Source organism: Salvelinus sp. IW2-2015, linkage group LG3, assembly GCF_002910315.2.
Source record: "Salvelinus sp. IW2-2015 linkage group LG3, ASM291031v2, whole genome shotgun sequence".
NCBI classification, from domain to species: Eukaryota; Metazoa; Chordata; class Actinopteri; order Salmoniformes; family Salmonidae; genus Salvelinus; species Salvelinus sp. IW2-2015.
Genome location: NC_036840.1, coordinates 7,744,013 through 7,762,331, shown reverse-complemented (window position 1 = coordinate 7,762,331; position 18,319 = coordinate 7,744,013). Strand labels below are relative to the sequence as shown.

Below are 18,319 nucleotides of genomic sequence, written 5' to 3'. Positions count from 1 at the left end.
GCGAGGTTGATGGCGCYAATACTCCATCAATTCACGGTTTCTGGTTGGAGAATGTTTTAATAGACGCTGTGGGTACAACATCACCGATGCACTTGCTAATAAACTCGCTCAACGAATCAGCGTATTCATCAATGTTGTTGTTCGATGCTATGCGGAACATATCCCAGTCCACGTGATCGACGCAATCTTGAAGCGTGGAATCTGATTGGTCGGACCAGCGTTGAACAGACCTGAGCACGGGTGCTTCCTGTTTTAGTTTCTGTCTATAGGCTGGGAGCAACAAAATGGAGTCGTCAGCTTTTCTGAAAGGGGGGCGGGGGAGAGCCTTATATGCGTCATGGAAGTTAGAATAACAATGATCCAGGGTTTTGCCAGCCCGGGTCGCGCAATCGATATGCTGATAAAATTTAGGGAGCCTTGTTTTCAGATTAGCCTTGTTTAAAATCTCCCGCTACAATAAATGCAGCCTCAGGATATGTGGTTTCCAGTTTACATAGAGTCAAATGAAGATCTTTCAGGCCCGTCGATGTGTCTGCTTGGGGGGGAATATACACGATTATGATCGAAGATAATTCTCTTGGTAGATAATGCGGTCGGCATTTGATTGTGAGGAATTCTAAGTCAGGTGAACAAAAGGACTTGTTCCTGTATGTTGTTATTATCACACCACGTCTCGTTAATCATAAGGCATACACCCCCGCCCTTCTTCTTACCAGAGAGATGCTTGTTTCTGTCGGCGCAATGTGTGAAGAAACCAGGTGGCTGTACCGACTCCGATAGCGTGTCTCGAGTGAGCCATGTTTCCGTGAAACAAAGAACGTTAGTCTCTGATGTCTCTCTGGAAGGCAACCCTTGCTCGGATTTCGTCTACCTTGTTGTCAAGAGATTGGACATTGGCGAGTAGTTTGCTCGGGAGCGGTGCGCAATGTGCCCGTCTACGAAGCCTGACCAGAAGACCGCTCCGTCTGCCCCTTCTGCGTCGCCGTTGTTTTGGGTCGCCGGCTGGGATCCGATCCATTGTCCTGGGTGGTGGGCCAAACAGAGGATCCGCTTCGGGAAAGTCGTAATGTTGGTGAATCGACGTTGCTCTTATATCTAATAGTTTCTCCCGACTGTATGTAATAAAACCTAAGATTTCCTGGGGTAACAATATAAGAAATAACACAAAAAAACTAAATACTGCATAGTTTCCTAGGAATGTGAAGCGAGGCGGCCATCTCTGTCGGCACCGGAAGTAACGGTGATCAGGCCTTCCACTGTTGCGTCTTCCGAAAACGTAATGATGGTATTGGAGTCYTGCTTGGCCACACAGTCTTGGGTGAACAGGGAGTATAGGAGGGGACTAAGCACACACCCCTGAGGGGCCCCAGTGTTGAGGGTCAGTGTGGCAGATGTGTTGTTACCTACCCTTACCACTTGGGGGTGGCCCGTCAGGAAGTCCAGGATGCAGTTGCAGAGGGAGGTGTTTAGTCCCAGGGTCCTTAGCTTAGTGATGAGCTTTGTGGGCACTATCGTGTTGAACGCTGAGCTGTAGTCAATGAACAGCATTCTCACATACGTTTTCCTTTTGTCCAGGTGGGAAAGGGCAGTGTGGAGTGTGATTGAGATTGTGTCATCTGTGGATCTGTTGGGGCTTTATGTGAATTGGAGTGAGTCTAGGGTTTCCGGCATGATGGTGTTGATGTGAGCGATGACCAGCCTTTCAAAGCACTTCATGGCGACCGCCGTGAGTGCTACAGGGCGGTAATCATTTAGGCTGGTTACCTTCGCTTTCTTGGGCACAGTGACTATGGTGGTGTGTTTGAAACATGTAGGTATTACAGACTCGGTCAGGGAGAGGTTCAACATGTTAGGGATGACACTTGCCAGTTGGTCTGCGATATCCACAATATAGCAGGGGAGTAAAGCCATAACACATACTTTTTACCAGCAGCAGACTATGATCAATAATGTCAAAAGCCACAATGAAATATAACAAAACAGCCCCCACAATCTTTTCATCATCAATATCTCTCAGCCAATCATCATCATTCAATTGTGTAAGTGCTGTGCTTGTTGAATGTCCTTCCCTATCAGCGTGATGAAAGTCTGTTGTCAATTTGTTTACTGTAAAATAGCATTGTATCAAACACAATTATTTTCAGAAGTTTATTAAGGGTCGGTAACAGGCTGATTGGTCGGCTATTTGAGCCAGTAAAGGGGGCGTTACAATTCTTGGGTAGCGGAATGACTTTTGCTTCCCTCCAGGCCTGAGGGCGCACACTTTCTAGTTGGCTTAAATTGAAGTAATGGATAATTTAAGTGTCAATATCGTCTGCTACTATCCTCAGTAATTTTCCATCCAGATTGTCAGACCCCGGTGGCTTGTCATTGTTGATAGACAACAATAATTATTTCACCTCTTCCACACTCACTTTACGTAATTCAAAAGTACAATGCTTGTCTATCATAATTTGGTCAGATATACTTGGATAAGTAGTGTCAGCGTTTTGTTGCTGGCATGTCATGCCTAAGTTTGCTTAACTTGCCAATGAAAAAGTCATTAAAGTAGTTGGCGACATCGTGGGTTTTGTGATGAATGAGCCAACTGATTCAATGAATGATGAAGCCGAGTTTGCCCTTTTTCCCAAATGTTTATTTAAGGTGCTCCAAAGCGTTTTACTATCATTATTTATATCATTTATTTTTGTTTCATAGTATATTTTATTTAGTTTAGTCACCTGATTTCTTAATGTGCAGTACGTTTGCCAATTGATTGGGCTGCCAGACTTATTTGCCATACCTTTTGCTTCATCCCTCTCAACCATACAATTTTTCAATTCCTCATCCCAAAGCGATTTAACAGTTTTTATTCATTTTCTTAATGGGTGCATGCTTATTAGTAACTGGAATAAGCAATTTAATAAATGTGTCAAGTGCAGCGTCTCCTCATTACACACCACAGACCAGCAAATATTCTTTACTTAATCAACATAAGAATCAATACAGAACTTCTTGTATGTCCTCTTACACTATATTAGGCCCAGCCTTGAACTTTGGTTTTCCTTGATATGGCTACTATATTGTGATGACTACATCTTATGGATTTGGATGCTGCTTCAAATCACATTTCTGCAGAGTTAATAAGGATGTGATCAATACATGTTGATGATTTCATTCCTGTGCTGTTTGTAACTACCTTGGTAGGTAGACTGATAACTTAAACAAGGTTGCAAGCACTGGTTACAGTTTGAAGCTTTTTCTTGAGTAGGCAGCTTGATGAAAACCAGTCAATATTTAAATTACCAAGAAAATATACTTCTCTGTTGATATCACATACATTATCAAGAATTTCACACATATTATCCAGATACCGACTGTTAGCTCTTGGTGGTCTATAGCAGCTTCCCACAAGAATGGGCTTTAGGTGAGGCAGATTAACCTGTAGCCATATTACTTCAACAGTATTTGACATGAGATCCTGTCTAAGCTTTACAGGAATGTGGTTCTGAATATAGACCACAATGACGCCCCCGTTGGTGTGAAAAGTGCAAATCAATCCCAGAACAACAGCAAAGGACCTTGTGAAGATGCTGCAGGAAACGGGTACAAAAGTATCTATATCCACAGTAAAACGAGTCCTATATCGACATAACCTGAAAGGCCGCTCAGCAAGGAAGAAGCCACTGCTCCAAAACCGCCATAAAAAAGCCAGACTATGGTTTGCAACTGCACATGAGGACAAAGATCGTACTTTTTGGAGAAATGTCCTCTGGTCTGATGAAAGAAAAATATGACTGTTTGGCCATAATGACCATCGTTATGTTTGGAGGAAAAAGGGGYAGGCTTGCACCATCCCAACCGTGAAGAACGGGGGTGGCAGCATCATGTTTTGGGGGTGCTTTGCTGCAGGAGGGACTGGTGCACTTCACAAAATAGATGGCATCATGAGCAAGGAAAATGATGTGGGTATATTGAAGCAACATCTCAAGACATCAGTCAGGAAGCTTGGTCGCAAATGGGTCTTCCAAATGGACAATGACCCCAAGCATACTTCCAAAGTTGTGGCAAAATGGCTTAAGGACAACAAGGTCAAGGTATTGGAGTGGCCATCACAAAGCCATGACCTCAATCCTATAGAAAATTTGTGGGCAGAACTGAAAAAGCGTGTGCGAGCAAGGAGGCCTACAAACATGACTCAGTTACACCAGCTCTGTCATGAGGAATGGGCCAAATTCACCCAACTTATTGTGGGAAGCTTGTGGAAGGCTACCCAAAGCGTTTGACCTAAATTAAACAATTTAAAGGCAATGCTACCAAATCCTAATTGAGTGTATGTAAACTTCTGACCCACTGGGAATGTGATGAAACAAATAAATCCTGAAATAAATAATTCTCTCTACTATTATTCTGACATTTCACAGTCTTAAAATAAAGTGGTGATCCTAACTGACCTAAAACAGGGAATTGTTACTTGGATTAAATGTCAGGCATTGTGGAAAACTGAGTTTAAATGTATTTGGCTAAGGTGTATGTAAACCTCCGACTTCAACTGTAGCTCTGAACGGTAGCATGATTCTGATTGCATGACAGACGAGAACAGGATACGCTCCCATTACGCTGCTCCAGAACTTTGGCAGTGTCATTTCCGGGAAGCGCATACTCAGTCCGCCAGCGATTACATGTTTTCRGAAAGAAACGCAGCWATCTCTGCTCGAAGCTCATAAAAGTGACCCACCACTTTACCCCTGGAAAGCCAGCAGACCTCTGCATGATAAAGCACCTGCTGGTGCTCCCTCACCATATCCCTACAGAAGGCCTGGAAACACCTGCTTTTCATGAAACTCTTTTTCATATAGTTGACACACTCGATCACATCCTGGAGAGTGTTGTGGATCTCAGGCACCATGTGCTTCGCTGCCCACACTACTGTGTAGGAAGCAGTAGTTCCACGTCGCCCTCGGTGCTATCTCCAGGATCCGCTTTACTACCCCGGAGTGCTTTCCCGTCATGGCAGCTGCCCCATCAGTGGTCACGTCGACGCACGCATCCCAGGCCTGTSCCACGGAGCCCAGGTACATATCCATTGTGTTAAAGACAGGCTCTGCAGAGTTGGTGTCTGACATAGACCATTRGAATGGCATGGTTAGCCACATCTGTGGATTCATCAAGCTGCAGTGCGTAATGGCCATTTGCACTAATGCTCTATGATGTCTGGCGTGTTATGTCCTCAGACATGTCCTGGATTCTCCTCCTCATGGTTTCATTGGATAGTGGGATGGTTTTAAGTTTGTTGGCGGCTGACTCTCCCAAGATTTTAATGTACKWATCAATCGCAGCAGGGAGTATGATATTCTCTGCACTGGTGTGGGCTTTTTTGCACTTAGCAATGCGGTGAGCCACAAGGTATGATGCGCGAAATGCCTTTTCATGTACCATGCATACCTTGTTCAATGAATCTTGTGAGGCCTCCGGATAGTGACATTTCCTTAAAAAAAAAAAAAATCTGCTGTTTTATCTTTGTTGCTTGGATGTTTGGTGCCCAGATTACGTTTCATTTTGGAGGGTTTCATGCTCTCATTAGCTAATAGCTCGTTGCATAGGACYCAATACTGTCTACTCACCCTGTCTGTCTTCTATATATGGGTGTGTTCGTAAATTTATCAGTTATTCTTCGCTCTGGCACACTCAGACGAGAGTGCTCTGAAATCTGAGTAGATAGCCAGAGCAAATTTACTAATGCACCCTATGTAAAACCATATTTGATGAAGTCGGAGTCATATTTTCTCTTCTTGACAGGGACCGGGTTGTCTGCCTTGTTGACATTGGAAGCAGCAGTAGACGAGGGAGCTGCACGTTTTTAAAAACTTGTCCATGATTTTACTCTGACAGCTAGCCTACATGAGTAAAATGACAGCTACCTATCCACATGTGCAATAACTGCAGAACAAATCTGCATAGCTAGCTGTCAGAAGAAGATATGTATTTTCTGATTGGATGTGTCACATACCTTTCAAAATTATTTATTAAAATCCTCCCACCCCCTAGATGAGATTCACTGATCTAAGTGAGTTTCAGAGAGAGTCAGAATTAGGGTTGCTAAGGGTCAGAAACTTCCCGGAAATGTCGGAATTTCCCCCCCCAGAAATTTTCCTTGGGAAGTTAAGCCCTGGAATTTGGGGAATTTTGTTCAATTCATCTAAAAAGTTAGCTTAAAACAGTGAACCTTTTTTGTGGGATACACATGGCAATTCTAGGTCTTGTGGCATATTTTGGTTCAACTACCCCAATTCAATGAAATTGCAACCATCTGCATGCACGGTGCYTTCTTCCATCACATGTACAGCAGATTCTCAAGATCTTGCACACTAATGAGATGCTATTGAGCCCACACTACTACACTGTCTGAGCCAAGGACTACATGCTTTCTGGTTAGTTTTGATTACAATACTGGGTGGGGTGAATATATTTTAGATTACATACATTATTTTTTCTTAACTAGTAAATAGTAGCCTACAGCAAAGTGTGTTTAAATAATTTCTAACTTGTTAACAATTTCTGCTAGTTAGTRTTTTCTACCATGTGGGTTTTAGCTTGCTTGAGCCTGCTAACTGAGGAYTGTTAATTCACCTGTTTCCATACATGTTTCATTTTAAAACATGTATCTTACAAAGGAGTTGTTTATTCTAACTGCTTAACTATTTATCTGTACATGGAATTGGATTTGAGGTAAAAAATAAATAAAACATCTAATCTTTACACTATCTGATGTGTGGAGACATTTCACTGCAGCTAATGTAGAAGGAAAAGTTGTGTACATTTGCAAATACTGTGCCAAATCATATGTGAAMAATGCAACAAAGATGCAGAATCATCTGGCCAAGTGCATAAAGTTCCCTCAGCGATCACAACAAGCAACCTCTTACAAAAGTCCCTCTACTTCTATTCGAGGTGAAAATTATGAATCAGACACCTTATCGATAGCAACAGCTCATGGCCCTCCTGGAATCAGAAGTTTTTTTGACTCAGTGGAGGAACGTAGTCAGATAATGCTGATGAATGTCTTGCTTGAGCTGTGTATGCAACTGGTTCACCTCTGATACGCACAGGCAATGTTTATTGGAAGAGATTTCTGAATACACCCCTCCAACCAGACATGCTTTATCTACTCATTTGCTGGGTGCAGAGTTCAACAGGGTTCAAGTGAAGGTCAAGCAAATCATAGAGAAAGCAGACTGTATTGCAATAAACTCTGTTGGGTGGTCGAATGTTTGTGGGCAAGGAATAATTAACTACATAATCTCCACCCCTCAACCAGTATTCTACAAGAGCACAGACACAAGAAACAACAGACACACCAGTCTCTACATTGCAGATGAGCTGAAGGCAGTCATCAATGACCTTGGACCACATAAGGTATTTGCACTGGTGACAGACAATGCTGTGAACATGAAGGCTGCTTGGTCTAAAGTGGAGGAGTCCTACCCTCACATCACACCCATTGGCTGTGCTGCTCATGCATTGAATCTGCTCCTRAAGGACATCATGGCACTGAAAACAATGGATACACTCTACAAGAGAGTCAAGGAAATGGTTAAGTATGTGAAGGGTCATCAAGTTATAGCCGCAATCTACCTCACCAAGCAAAGTGAGAAGAATAAGAGCACCACATTGAAAGCTGCCCAGCAACACCCGTTGGGGTCATCATCATGTTTGACAGTCTCCTGGAGGGGAAGGAGTCTCTCCAAGAAATGGCCATTTCACAGTCTGCTGATATGGACAGCCCCAACAAGAGGATCATCCTGGATGATGTATTTAGGGAGAGCGTGGTAATGCAGCCTGAAATTCTTGAAACCTAGAGCAGTAGCCATTGCACGGATTGAGGGAGACAATGCCATCCTGTCTGATGTTCAGACTCTGCTTGCAGATGTAAGAGAAGAAATCCCTACTGCCCTGCACACTTCACTGTTGCTCCAAGTAGAGTAGTTCTGAAATGCATCAAAAAGCATGAAGACTTCTACCTGAAGCCCATACACGCCGCAGCGTACATGTTAGACCACAAGTATGCTGGCAAGAGCATCCTGTCCGGTGCAGAGATCAACAAGGCCTATTGTCATCACTACCGTTTCTCGCCACCTTAGCCTGGATGAGGGCAAGGTTCTTGGCAGTCTGACGAAGTACACTTCCAAGCAATGGCTTTGGAATGCAGATGCAATATGCACATATCTCATCAGCCACCTGGTGGAAGGGACTTTGTGGATCTGAGGCTTTGTCCCATGTTGCCTCCATCATCCTCCAAATCCTACCAACCTCAGCCGCCTCAGAGCGCAACTGGTCCTTGTTTGAGAGCACACACACCAAAGCACGCAACAGGCTGACCAATACAAGGGTTGAAAAATTGGTGGCCATCCGGGCATATTTTGAGTCTTTTTGAGCCTGACAACGAGTCATCCTCAACAAGCTTGAAAAGTGACAGTGAAGATGAGGCCTCAGAGTCTGATGTTCAAGAGGTGGACATTGAGGAGGTCCAGGGAGAAGACATGGAAGTCTGAGAGGAAGACATCCAAAGCTTTAGTCTAGAAACTATCATTTTACAGATGTATGTTGTAAACGTTTTTGGGAGATGCGATGGATCATTGGGGATCATTCAATATTCCCTTTTGTTCAGTGAAATCATCCCATGTGAAGAGTCAGCTCATTTAATTAAAATTCAATTCGTAACAAAAAATGTTTTCTATTGGAAGGATTTAATCATTTGCAATGATGTCTACTTTCAGTATGATAAGGTAAAAGGTTTATGTTTCTGTCTCCAGATATGGTAAATATATCCAATGCAAAAAACAACTACATTTAAATGGTATTAATATTAATTTGCATATATTCCTGTTAATTCCCACGGAAAGTTTCCACCTCTGAATATTCCCCAAAATGTGCAAACCCTAGTCAGAATATGAATGTCATCTGTTAGAAGAAAGTTATTGACTTCACAAACCTTGTTTCTTTGGCTACATATGTTAATATGGGCTAAATTTAGCACGTTTCTGGGTTGCTTTATTTTGTTTTTGATGTTTTACTGGGGAAGCTTATCCGAAGTAGACATGCTCATGTTATTTATATTGGAGCTGATAGTGCACGGTMAGCTGCGCACAGTGGACTTCCTACTAGGGCACACCGCCTCAGTGCTAACAGTGTAACTCTGGTTCATAGGCACATGATCACTGCATACAATGGCTGTACGATCAACAGAGGTATTCAGGGCAGTTAGGGGGACATCAATTAAGTTACTTACATTGTGTTTGCCAACGCCCCTGGGATAATGTACATTTGATACAGCATTATGAAGACTCATTGTCACAGTGGTATGTCTTGAGCTTGTCTTGGGTCATTGATAAGTCATTGTGTTAATGTAGCTTTGAAATGCGTGGAAAGAGTCCAGGAGCTAAGATGATTTGGATGGACTCCGTCATTCCTGTTGAGCAGTGGTTCCCAAGCTTTTTATAGTCCCGTACCCCTTCAAACGTTCAACCTCCAGCTGCGTACCTCCTCTAGCACCAGGGTCAGCGCACTCTCAAATATTGTTTTTTTGTCATCATTGTAAGCCTGCCACACACACAGTATGCGCTATATATATTAAACATAAGAATGAGTGTATGTTTTTTTCACAACACGGCTCGTGGGATGTGACAAAGAGCTCTTATAGGACCAGGGCACAAATAATAATATAATAATCAATAACCTTGCTCTTTATTTAGCCATCTTACATATACAACTGTATTTGTTCATCAAAAATTGAATAAATCCCCACAGGTTAATGAGAAGGGTGTGCTTGAAAGGATGCACATAACTCTGCAATGTTTGGTTGTATTGGAGAGAGTCTGTCTTTTTCCACACACACACACAGTCTGTGCCTGTATTTAGTTTTTATGCTAGTGAGGGCCGGGAATCTACTCTCACATAGGTACGTGGTTGCAAAGGGCATCGGTGTTGACGTGATTTGCCAAGGAAGGATACTCTGAGCGCAGCCCAATCCAGAAATCTGGCAATGGCTTCTGATTAAATTACATTTTCACAGAACCGCTTGTTGCAATTTCGATGAGGACCTCTTGTTCAGATATCGGTAAGTGGACTGGAGGCAGGGCATGAAAGGGATAACGAATCCAGTTGTTTGTGTCATCCGTTTCGGTTAAGTACCTGCGAAATTGCGCACCCAACTCACTCAGGTGATTCACTATATCACATTTGGCATTGTCCGTAAGCTTGAGTTAATTTGCACATAAAAAAATCATACAATGATAGAAAGACCTGTGTGTTGTCCTTGTTAATGCAGACAGAAGAACTTTAAGAACTTCTTAATAATAGCCTCAATTTTGTCCCGCACATTGAATATAGTTTTGGAGAGTTGCTGTAATCCAAAATTCAGATCGTTCAGGCGAGAAAAAACATCACCCAGATAAGCCTGTCGTGTGAGAAACTTGTCATCATGCAAGCGGTCAGACAAGTGAAAATTATGATCAGTAAAGAACTTTAAGCTTGTCTCTCAATTTAAATAAATGTGTCAATACTTTGCCAATTGATAACCAGCTCACTTTTGTWTTTTGTAAAAGCGCCCATATCATTACATAGTGCAGAAAATACATGAGAGTTCAGGGGCCTTTCTTTAACAAAGTTAACCATTTTCATTGTAGTGTCCAAATCGTCTTTCAATCTGTCAGGCATTCCCTTGGCAGCAAGAGCCTCTTGATGGATGCTGCAGTGTACCCAAGCAGTGTCAGGAGCAACTGCTTGCACGCGCGTTACCACCCCACTATCCTCTCCTGTTGTCCTGGTTTACAGAAGAGGATGTCTTCCTTAATTGACTCTCTATAAACATAACGGACATATACCAGGAGCTGTATCAGGCCCTGATGAGTCTGTTGACTCATCCAGCTGTAATGCATAGAATTCACTGGCTTGTATACGAAGCAGTAATTGTTACAAAACATCTCCTGCCGTGTCACTGATGCGTTGTGAAACAGTGTTGTTTGATGAAGACATTGTATAGTTTTTTTTGTGGTCTTTTCCCCCAGCATTGTCCCAGCCATATCCGCGGCAGCAGGAAGAATTAAGTCCTCCACAATAGTATGGGGCRTGCCTGTCCTAGCCACTCGGTAGCTCACCATATAAGACACTTCTAGCCCCTTTCTTATTAATGGTATCTGTTGCTTTTATACATGTCTTACTACTCGAAAGTTGTCTTAATTCTCGCTCATAAAATTCCCTTGGCTGATTTTTCAAATGGGCATGTTTTGTTTCTAAATGTCTGCGCAAGAGTGAAGGTTTCATCGAGTTGTGAGATAGTACTTTTGCACATATAACACACCGTGACTGAGGAAAGGCACTACTCCKAATYTAAGTGAACCCCAAATCAATGTAGTTCTCATCATATATGCGCCTCTTCGATGGTCTAATGTCCCTTTCTTTTGTTCTGTGCTTTCCCGGGTAAGGGGGCAGTAYSTCTTCGGCTTATTCAGTTTCACAACTGTCAGTGTCCGTGCTAGCTGGGCTAACAACGAATGTAGAATTACTGATGCTAGCATTGCATGTGCTCGTGGAAGCAGAACAACTTGTGTTGTCGAAAGGTGCAGGTGTAGTAATAATAGTAGTAGCAGGATTATAATGTTATAATTTAAAAAAATGTCAATCACATTTTTATTTGGCGCACGCCCAGTTTGGGAAAACCTGGTGTAGAGTGTCTTCTGTTTCCAGAAGGTGTCAAAGTTATCTATTGAAGTGATTCCAACAGAGCTACAGTAATTTTTTAGCCAGATGTGTAATGCCAGCAGCCTGCTGAATCTTTCACACCCGCGGCCCAGCACATTTATATTGCAGGATTGACTCGAACAGTTTACACACTGACTTCTGGTTAATCCTATAGTGTGTGAGTGTGATTATGTGCGTACCTGCTTGTATTTGAGTGTGTTTTATTCAAAGCCCAACTCAGCTTAATGCTTTTTAAATGCACCTGAACATTTTGCATTTGCCACATTAGCGGAAAGCAGTGTGACACTCTGGTAAAAGCAATACAATACTGTAAACTCTATCTGTTATCAACACTGTGATACATCACCCAAGTAATCTTTAGTGTCCATGCCTCCACTGTCTTTTGCCAATGCAATTTTGAACAAAGACATGAAATATGTGTCTTTATTAGCAGTAAAGATAGATTGTTTTGGCCCAGCAAACATTTTGAAGGCAACACATTTATATTTCAGGCATTGACATCAATTCTTGCTAAACACTGTTACAGATCACTGACAGTGTAATAGAGGGACAAAGCGTGTTATTTGATTGTAAGATTGCAAGAATATAAATGAAAAGTTAAATAATTAACTTTTTCTTGTGACTTGACTTAATATGGGCTACTGATTTTGWATGATTCGTTACAAAAAATAGATCCCTTTCCAACAATACATCTCATAGACTTGTTAATCATTCTGTGTGATTGACAGGAGAGATGATCAGAGGGGCAGAGTTTTTACCACCATCATTCAAACCGGGGCTCAAGAGTGGATAGAGTTTCTCAGTGAAGGTGCAGCCAGTGAAAGAGTAGATATGAGACCTGGCCTCCACATCATAAAAGGAGACCTGACCCTCCTCATAATCCACAAACACCCCCACCTTCTGGGGCTTCTCTCTCAGGGAGAGGGGTACACTGGGGCTAGAAAGAGCCTTGTACTCTCCATTCCTCAGCCACACAGTCCAATATCCATTCTCAGGGGTCAGCGTTATCGCCCTCTTCCTGTTGACAGACTCTATGGCCACTCCTAAAGTCCACTTAGTCTTTCCCTTAACCATCACCTCAAAGTAAAATTTACCTAAAGAGAAGCCCTCCTTTCCAAGGACACAAGGAGATATATCAAACCTCTTTATGTTGTCAGGAAGATGATTTATTGTGTCTCCATGCCTCAGTTGTTTACCATCCTCAGACATGATGAGAGAGGGATGTGCTGTATCAGGGTCCAGAGTTACATCCACTGCATAGAGCTGAATCCGCTTCAGTTTGACTTGAGGCAGCTTCTCCATCTCTTTATTCAGTGTCTCCTCCAGTTGAGACACAGCTCTCATCACAGTCCCCACACACAGATGACTATTAACACTGATCTCAGACCAGTCATTGATGGGTAGGGGGGTGCAGAGGGATGGGAAGCTCTGGAGGAGGTGGAGGTGGTCCTCAGTGTGTGAGAGCTGCTCCACCTCAGTGCTTCTCCTCTGTAGCTCAGTGATTTCCTGCTCCAGCTCTTTAATGAGCCCTTCAGCCTGCCTCTCTGCTGCTTTCTGCTTCTRCTCAATCACCTCAATGAGCTCAGCCTGGCTTCTCTCAATGGAGCGCACCAGAGCAGTGAAGACCTGTACACTGTCTGATATCTCTCTCTCTGCCTCTCTCTTGCTGWGATCTACTGAGTGTTTGATCTCCTGAACCTTCRMCAGTCTCTCCTGGATCATCTGCTGCACTTCTGCCTCGGCCTTCCCCAACTGAGCCTTCCTCTCTTCATACTCTTCCTCTAGAGGGACAGTGTCATGAGTCATGTGGTCTGCTTTCAAGCACAAGACACAAAGACATGTCTGGTCCCTCCTACAGAACAGCTCTAGAGGTCTGTCGTGCTTCTTGCACATCCTGTCTTCCAGGTTCTCCACAGGGTCGATCAGCTTGTGTCTCTTTAAGGCTGCAACTCTCTGATGAGGCTCCAGGTGAGTCTCACAGTAAGAGGTCTGACACACCAGGCAGGACTTCAGGGCCTTGAGCTTTGTCCCAATGCAGATGTCACAAGGGACTTCTTGGGCTTTGGCTTGGTGTTGGTCTGGGCTTCTGGTAGCTTTAGGTTGAACTGAATTCCTGAACTGAGCAGCCATCCCAGCAATGAAAGTGTTGATGCGAAGCTTGGGGATCCTGTAGAATTTCTCTTTGCACATTGGACACTGGCACAGGTCATTGCTATCCCAGTACTGTCTGATACAGGCCTGGCAGAAGTTGTGTCCACATGGAGTGGTGACTGGCTCAGTGAACACATCCAGACAGATAGAGCACAGGAACTGCTCTTCAGACAGGAGACAGCTGGAGGACGCCATATCTAGACAGAGARCAGAGGTGAAACAATGAAGAATTTCCTGTAATCTGTCAGCTCTCGATAGTTTCAGCTTTAAAGTTATCAACATGGTCTTATGGGATGATAATAACCGAACGTAATACATGGTTTAAACATATAAATMAGTAGTTTTACATAAGAGAGTTTAAAGAAGCACTCTGCAGACGATACAGACATATTTGGACTTATAAATTAATATATGTACCCAATGATTCTTGAAGAATCTAACTTATAAATGCCTCATGAGCTTAGTTCAACTGTCACAGTCCATGAGAACCCAAAATATAAGCTTGTTTTACTCCAATGTTTGTAAACAAAGTAAATGTAAACAAGTAACGTATAGCCTCAAAACATGGTTAAAATTATATGGTCATTCCTTGCATCCATTGCTCTGTCTATGAATTTGAGAATGGTTACATTTCTCCAGCCACATCCCTCGGGTATTTAGCTAAACAGGGGCGGGGAGTACACTTTGTTCTTTTTTTCAACTGCTGATTGCTGCTTTAACATACCGGAGATAAAGAATAGAATAACGTTAAAACACYGTAGAGTCGAGGTTCACTTGTCCAGGTTAATATCTCTACTCACTTGTGGGAGTAGGAGTGCTGTCTCTGTTCTTTCTATTTGTGATATCAAATCAAGCCTGGAGACTCTGAAMTTGTTTAACAGAGATGTCTGACGAGTTTGAGAGAGTTTTCTCCCATGCACAACATACACTCTCTCTCTCTCTCCACTTTAGTTTCAGTTCAGCATAGTGACGTTGAAATGCTCCTACACTATTTCTCTTCCTGGAACAGAGTTAACCCTTTATATGGCTGATCTCTCTCTCAAGTGCTCTGAGACACTTTGACAATAGAACAATCATAAGGACTGCTTTACAAGTACATGTATTCATTAGAATTGTTCAGCCATAATATATGTAGTGATAACAAACATTCTTGATACATTTATTTTACCATCACAAGTCAACCAAGACAGAGTAATATGAAGAGGACAGTTTAAACAGGGATGTTCTCATCATTTTCACCGGTCTAGATAGCAAGTGATGTGATCATCTAAGTGGTTTTTGTGTCTAGTTGTTTTCACTGGTGTGTTTTCTGTCCGTGAAGAGCAATTCGAAATTTGAGACGGTTTGTGCGGGTGTTAAACATACAACACCCTTCATAAGATCCCCATACAGCGAAATGACATTACTGAGCTCCTTCCTTTGAAATATGACTGCGTGATGTGTCTGTGTTTACAGCACGGTAAGGTTCAAGTTCTCTTACACTGTTTTAATTGTTTCTCAACCATCATTGCTTTGACCTCTCAATAACTTTATTCCACATGGAGATGAGCTGTGGACAGACTGTTATTAATGAACACATGGTATTCAGTTCCTACCTCTGTCTATTTGTTGTCTGTTCCAGACATGCACCCCAACTCTCTCTACATGACTGACATTCATTCAGTGGACCGGATCTCCTCTTCCTCTTTACCATTCGCCACAGAAGATCTGTTATCACAACAGGATATACACAGTGATGCATCATCCACTTAAGATTTGGAGTGTATATGCCCCATTGTCTTTAGCCCGTGGAATGTCGAACCTAGAAATATATAGACATAATAATAATCAGTCATGCAACTTTTAATACTGTTTTTATTCAGGTTAATTTCCTTTTGATTAGTTTTCCTTTTCAGTAAATACAAATAAATTATTGTAAGGCTCAGACAGAAATCAGAGTCAATGTTTTATTTGATTGTAAGATTTCAGATGACAGTAGTTGAAATGCTAATCATTTGTAATATCACTTGATTAAACATGCATGCATATTTATGTTTAATATATTTATGATCTGTTATAGTTTCCCGTTCCAGCAATACACCAGAGTCTTGTTAATCAGTCTGTGTGATTGACAGCTGAGATGATCAGAGGGGCAGAGTTTTTACCACKAATCACATTTCAAATCAAATTMAATTTGTCACGTGCGCCGAATACAACAGGTGTAGACTTTACKGTGAAATGCTTACTTACAAGCCCTTAACCAACAATGCAGTTCAAGAAATAGAGTTAAGAAAATATTTACTAAATAATAAAAATAAAATAAAAAGTAGCACAATAAAATAACAATAATGAGGCTATATATACAGGGGGTACCGGTACCGAGTCAGTAATTTGTACATGTAGGTAGGGGTAAAGTGACTATGAATAGGTAATAAACAGTGAGTAGCAGCAGTGTAAAAACAAAGGGGGGGTCAGTCAATGTAAATATCTCTCTTGCTGAGACCTGAGTGTTTGATTTCCTAAACATTCTGTAGTCGCTCCTGGATCAACTGTTGCACTTCTGTCTCGGTCTTCCCCAATTTATCCTTCCTCTCTTCACGCTCTTCCTCTAGAGGGACAGTGTCATGACACTTGTGGTCTGTGCAGAACTGACACACACACATTTGTCAGTCCTACAGAACAGCTCTAGAGGTCTGTCGTGCTTCTTACACATCCTGTCTTCTAGGTTCTCCACAGGACTGATCAGCTTGTGTCTCTTTAAGGCTGAGACTCTCTAAGGCACCAGGTGAGTCTCACAGTAAGAGATCTGGCAGGACTTCAGGGCCTCTTCCCAGTGCAGATGTCACAGGACACTTCCCAGGTTTGGCAGAGGACTCATTTTTTACCTCTGATCGTTATCTTAAAATGTTCTACAACCTCTCAACATTGTGTTGACACGAAGCTCAGGTCTTCTGTAGAATTTCTCCTTACACAGGTCAGTGGTATCCCAATACCCGCTGATACAGGCCTTGCGGAAGTTGTCCACATGAAGTGGTGACCGGCTCAGTAAGCACATGTAGACAGACAGAGAACAGGAACGGCTCTTCAGACAGGCGACTGCTGGAGGTGGCCGTATCTAGACAGAGACCAGAGGTGAAACCATAAAGCATTTCCTGGAGTCAGTACCCTGTGGTACTGCTTTTTGCTTTTCATAGTTTCCAGTTGAGAGGTTTTATTCTGATGGGATCACATATGGGATCAATCTTGATGAGTCATTTCTTTACATGGCATATAAATGAGTCATTTTACCYAAGAGAATTTAACCCAAATACTGTAGCTACTCTAAATTTTAAGAAAACAAGAGAATACATCAAACGTCCTTGCGATCTCTCTACTCACCTCTTTGTGGCTATTTTCTTTGTTCCTTCTGTCGGTATTATTAAAAGTTGATCAAGTTTAGCGTTTCAAGAGATTTCCATAAAGATTGAGATAGTATGCTCCCGTGCACAATATACTGTGTGTCTCAGTTTCACAGAGTAAAATCATGTCTTTCTGCCTCACACAATATTGCTATGCACTTTGGAACAGTAAGGGGGATGGAGTTAACCCTTCATATAGATGAACTCTCAAGTGTCCTTAGACACTTCAGAGACAACAGTTAACTTTTTAAATTATAAGAATAGCTTGAAATTTGTTAAAACATGACAAGTACTTTTTTTTATAAGATAGAGATGATTTTTCTCCAGTGTTCAACTTTAAAGTTTTCCTTCAAAAGGTGCATTACCAGTCCTCCCTATACGTTATTGCTGTACCATTTTTACTGCATCGTGAGGTTTAAAGGGATTTTGCTGTTTCTATTGAGCACAAGGTTGAAGTGTTTTCTGAAAGGGGTTCTGGGAAATCTGCAATATGATATACTTTATGCATTAGATCTGTCTATGAATTGTCATGGTTATTAGTTTGTTGTGTATTGTAAAAATGTCCCCGATCTCTTTTTGTATTCCCTCCCCTTCACTGTAAACGAAGTCAGTGTCTGTGTGTGGGTGACTGAATGAAAAGTGGATGGATAGGGACTGGTGGTGCCTGCTGAGTGATGGAGCTGCCATCTCTCTGTTACTCTATGGATATTAGATGACTGTGCTGTCACTCTGCCTGCCCAGCTGCTCACACAACAACACACCTGGACAGACAGGCAGAGATAGAGAGCCCGCTCTCATCAAATCTTAATGACCTGGGGTGTGAGTGTGATTATGCCTTTTTGAGACAATGTTCTGTGACTCAGCACAATTGACTGTATCACACCCAGAGGAAAAGAGAGATTTGTTTTCGTAGCTCAGCGGAGCATCTGCTCAATGTATCTTCTGGACGTTCCTAATTAGCAACTAGGGAGCCTATGTGTACATAGCTCTCAAAGATTTATGAGCATATCTCTCTCCCTCTGCCCTTTCCTCCCTCCTTATCTTGCTATTCC

The 18,319-nt window shown here is 42.3% G+C and overlaps 2 protein-coding genes across 2 annotated transcripts in view; one reads left to right on the top strand and one right to left on the bottom strand.

Annotated features, from left to right (window-relative positions):
• LOC111950070 (protein O-mannosyl-transferase TMTC1-like) overlaps positions 1-15,630 on the top strand; it is a 38,837-nt gene extending 23,207 nt beyond the window's left edge. The window contains exon 5 of the mRNA XM_023967418.2: positions 15,512-15,630. Coding sequence (XP_023823186.1) covers positions 15,512-15,542 — 31 coding nt within the window. The 3' untranslated portion in view covers positions 15,543-15,630. The remainder of the gene's footprint in view (positions 1-15,511) is intronic.
• On the bottom strand, positions 12,149-14,799 carry LOC111950063 (E3 ubiquitin-protein ligase TRIM39-like). The gene is made up of 2 exons (XM_023967406.3): positions 14,691-14,799; positions 12,149-14,087 (listed from the first exon to the last, which is right to left on the bottom strand). The coding sequence occupies exon 2, from the start codon at positions 14,083-14,085 to the stop codon at positions 12,448-12,450; it is 1,638 nt and encodes a 545-aa protein (XP_023823174.1). The 5' UTR covers positions 14,086-14,087; positions 14,691-14,799; the 3' UTR covers positions 12,149-12,447.
• Positions 15,631-18,319: the final 2,689 nt, after the last annotated feature.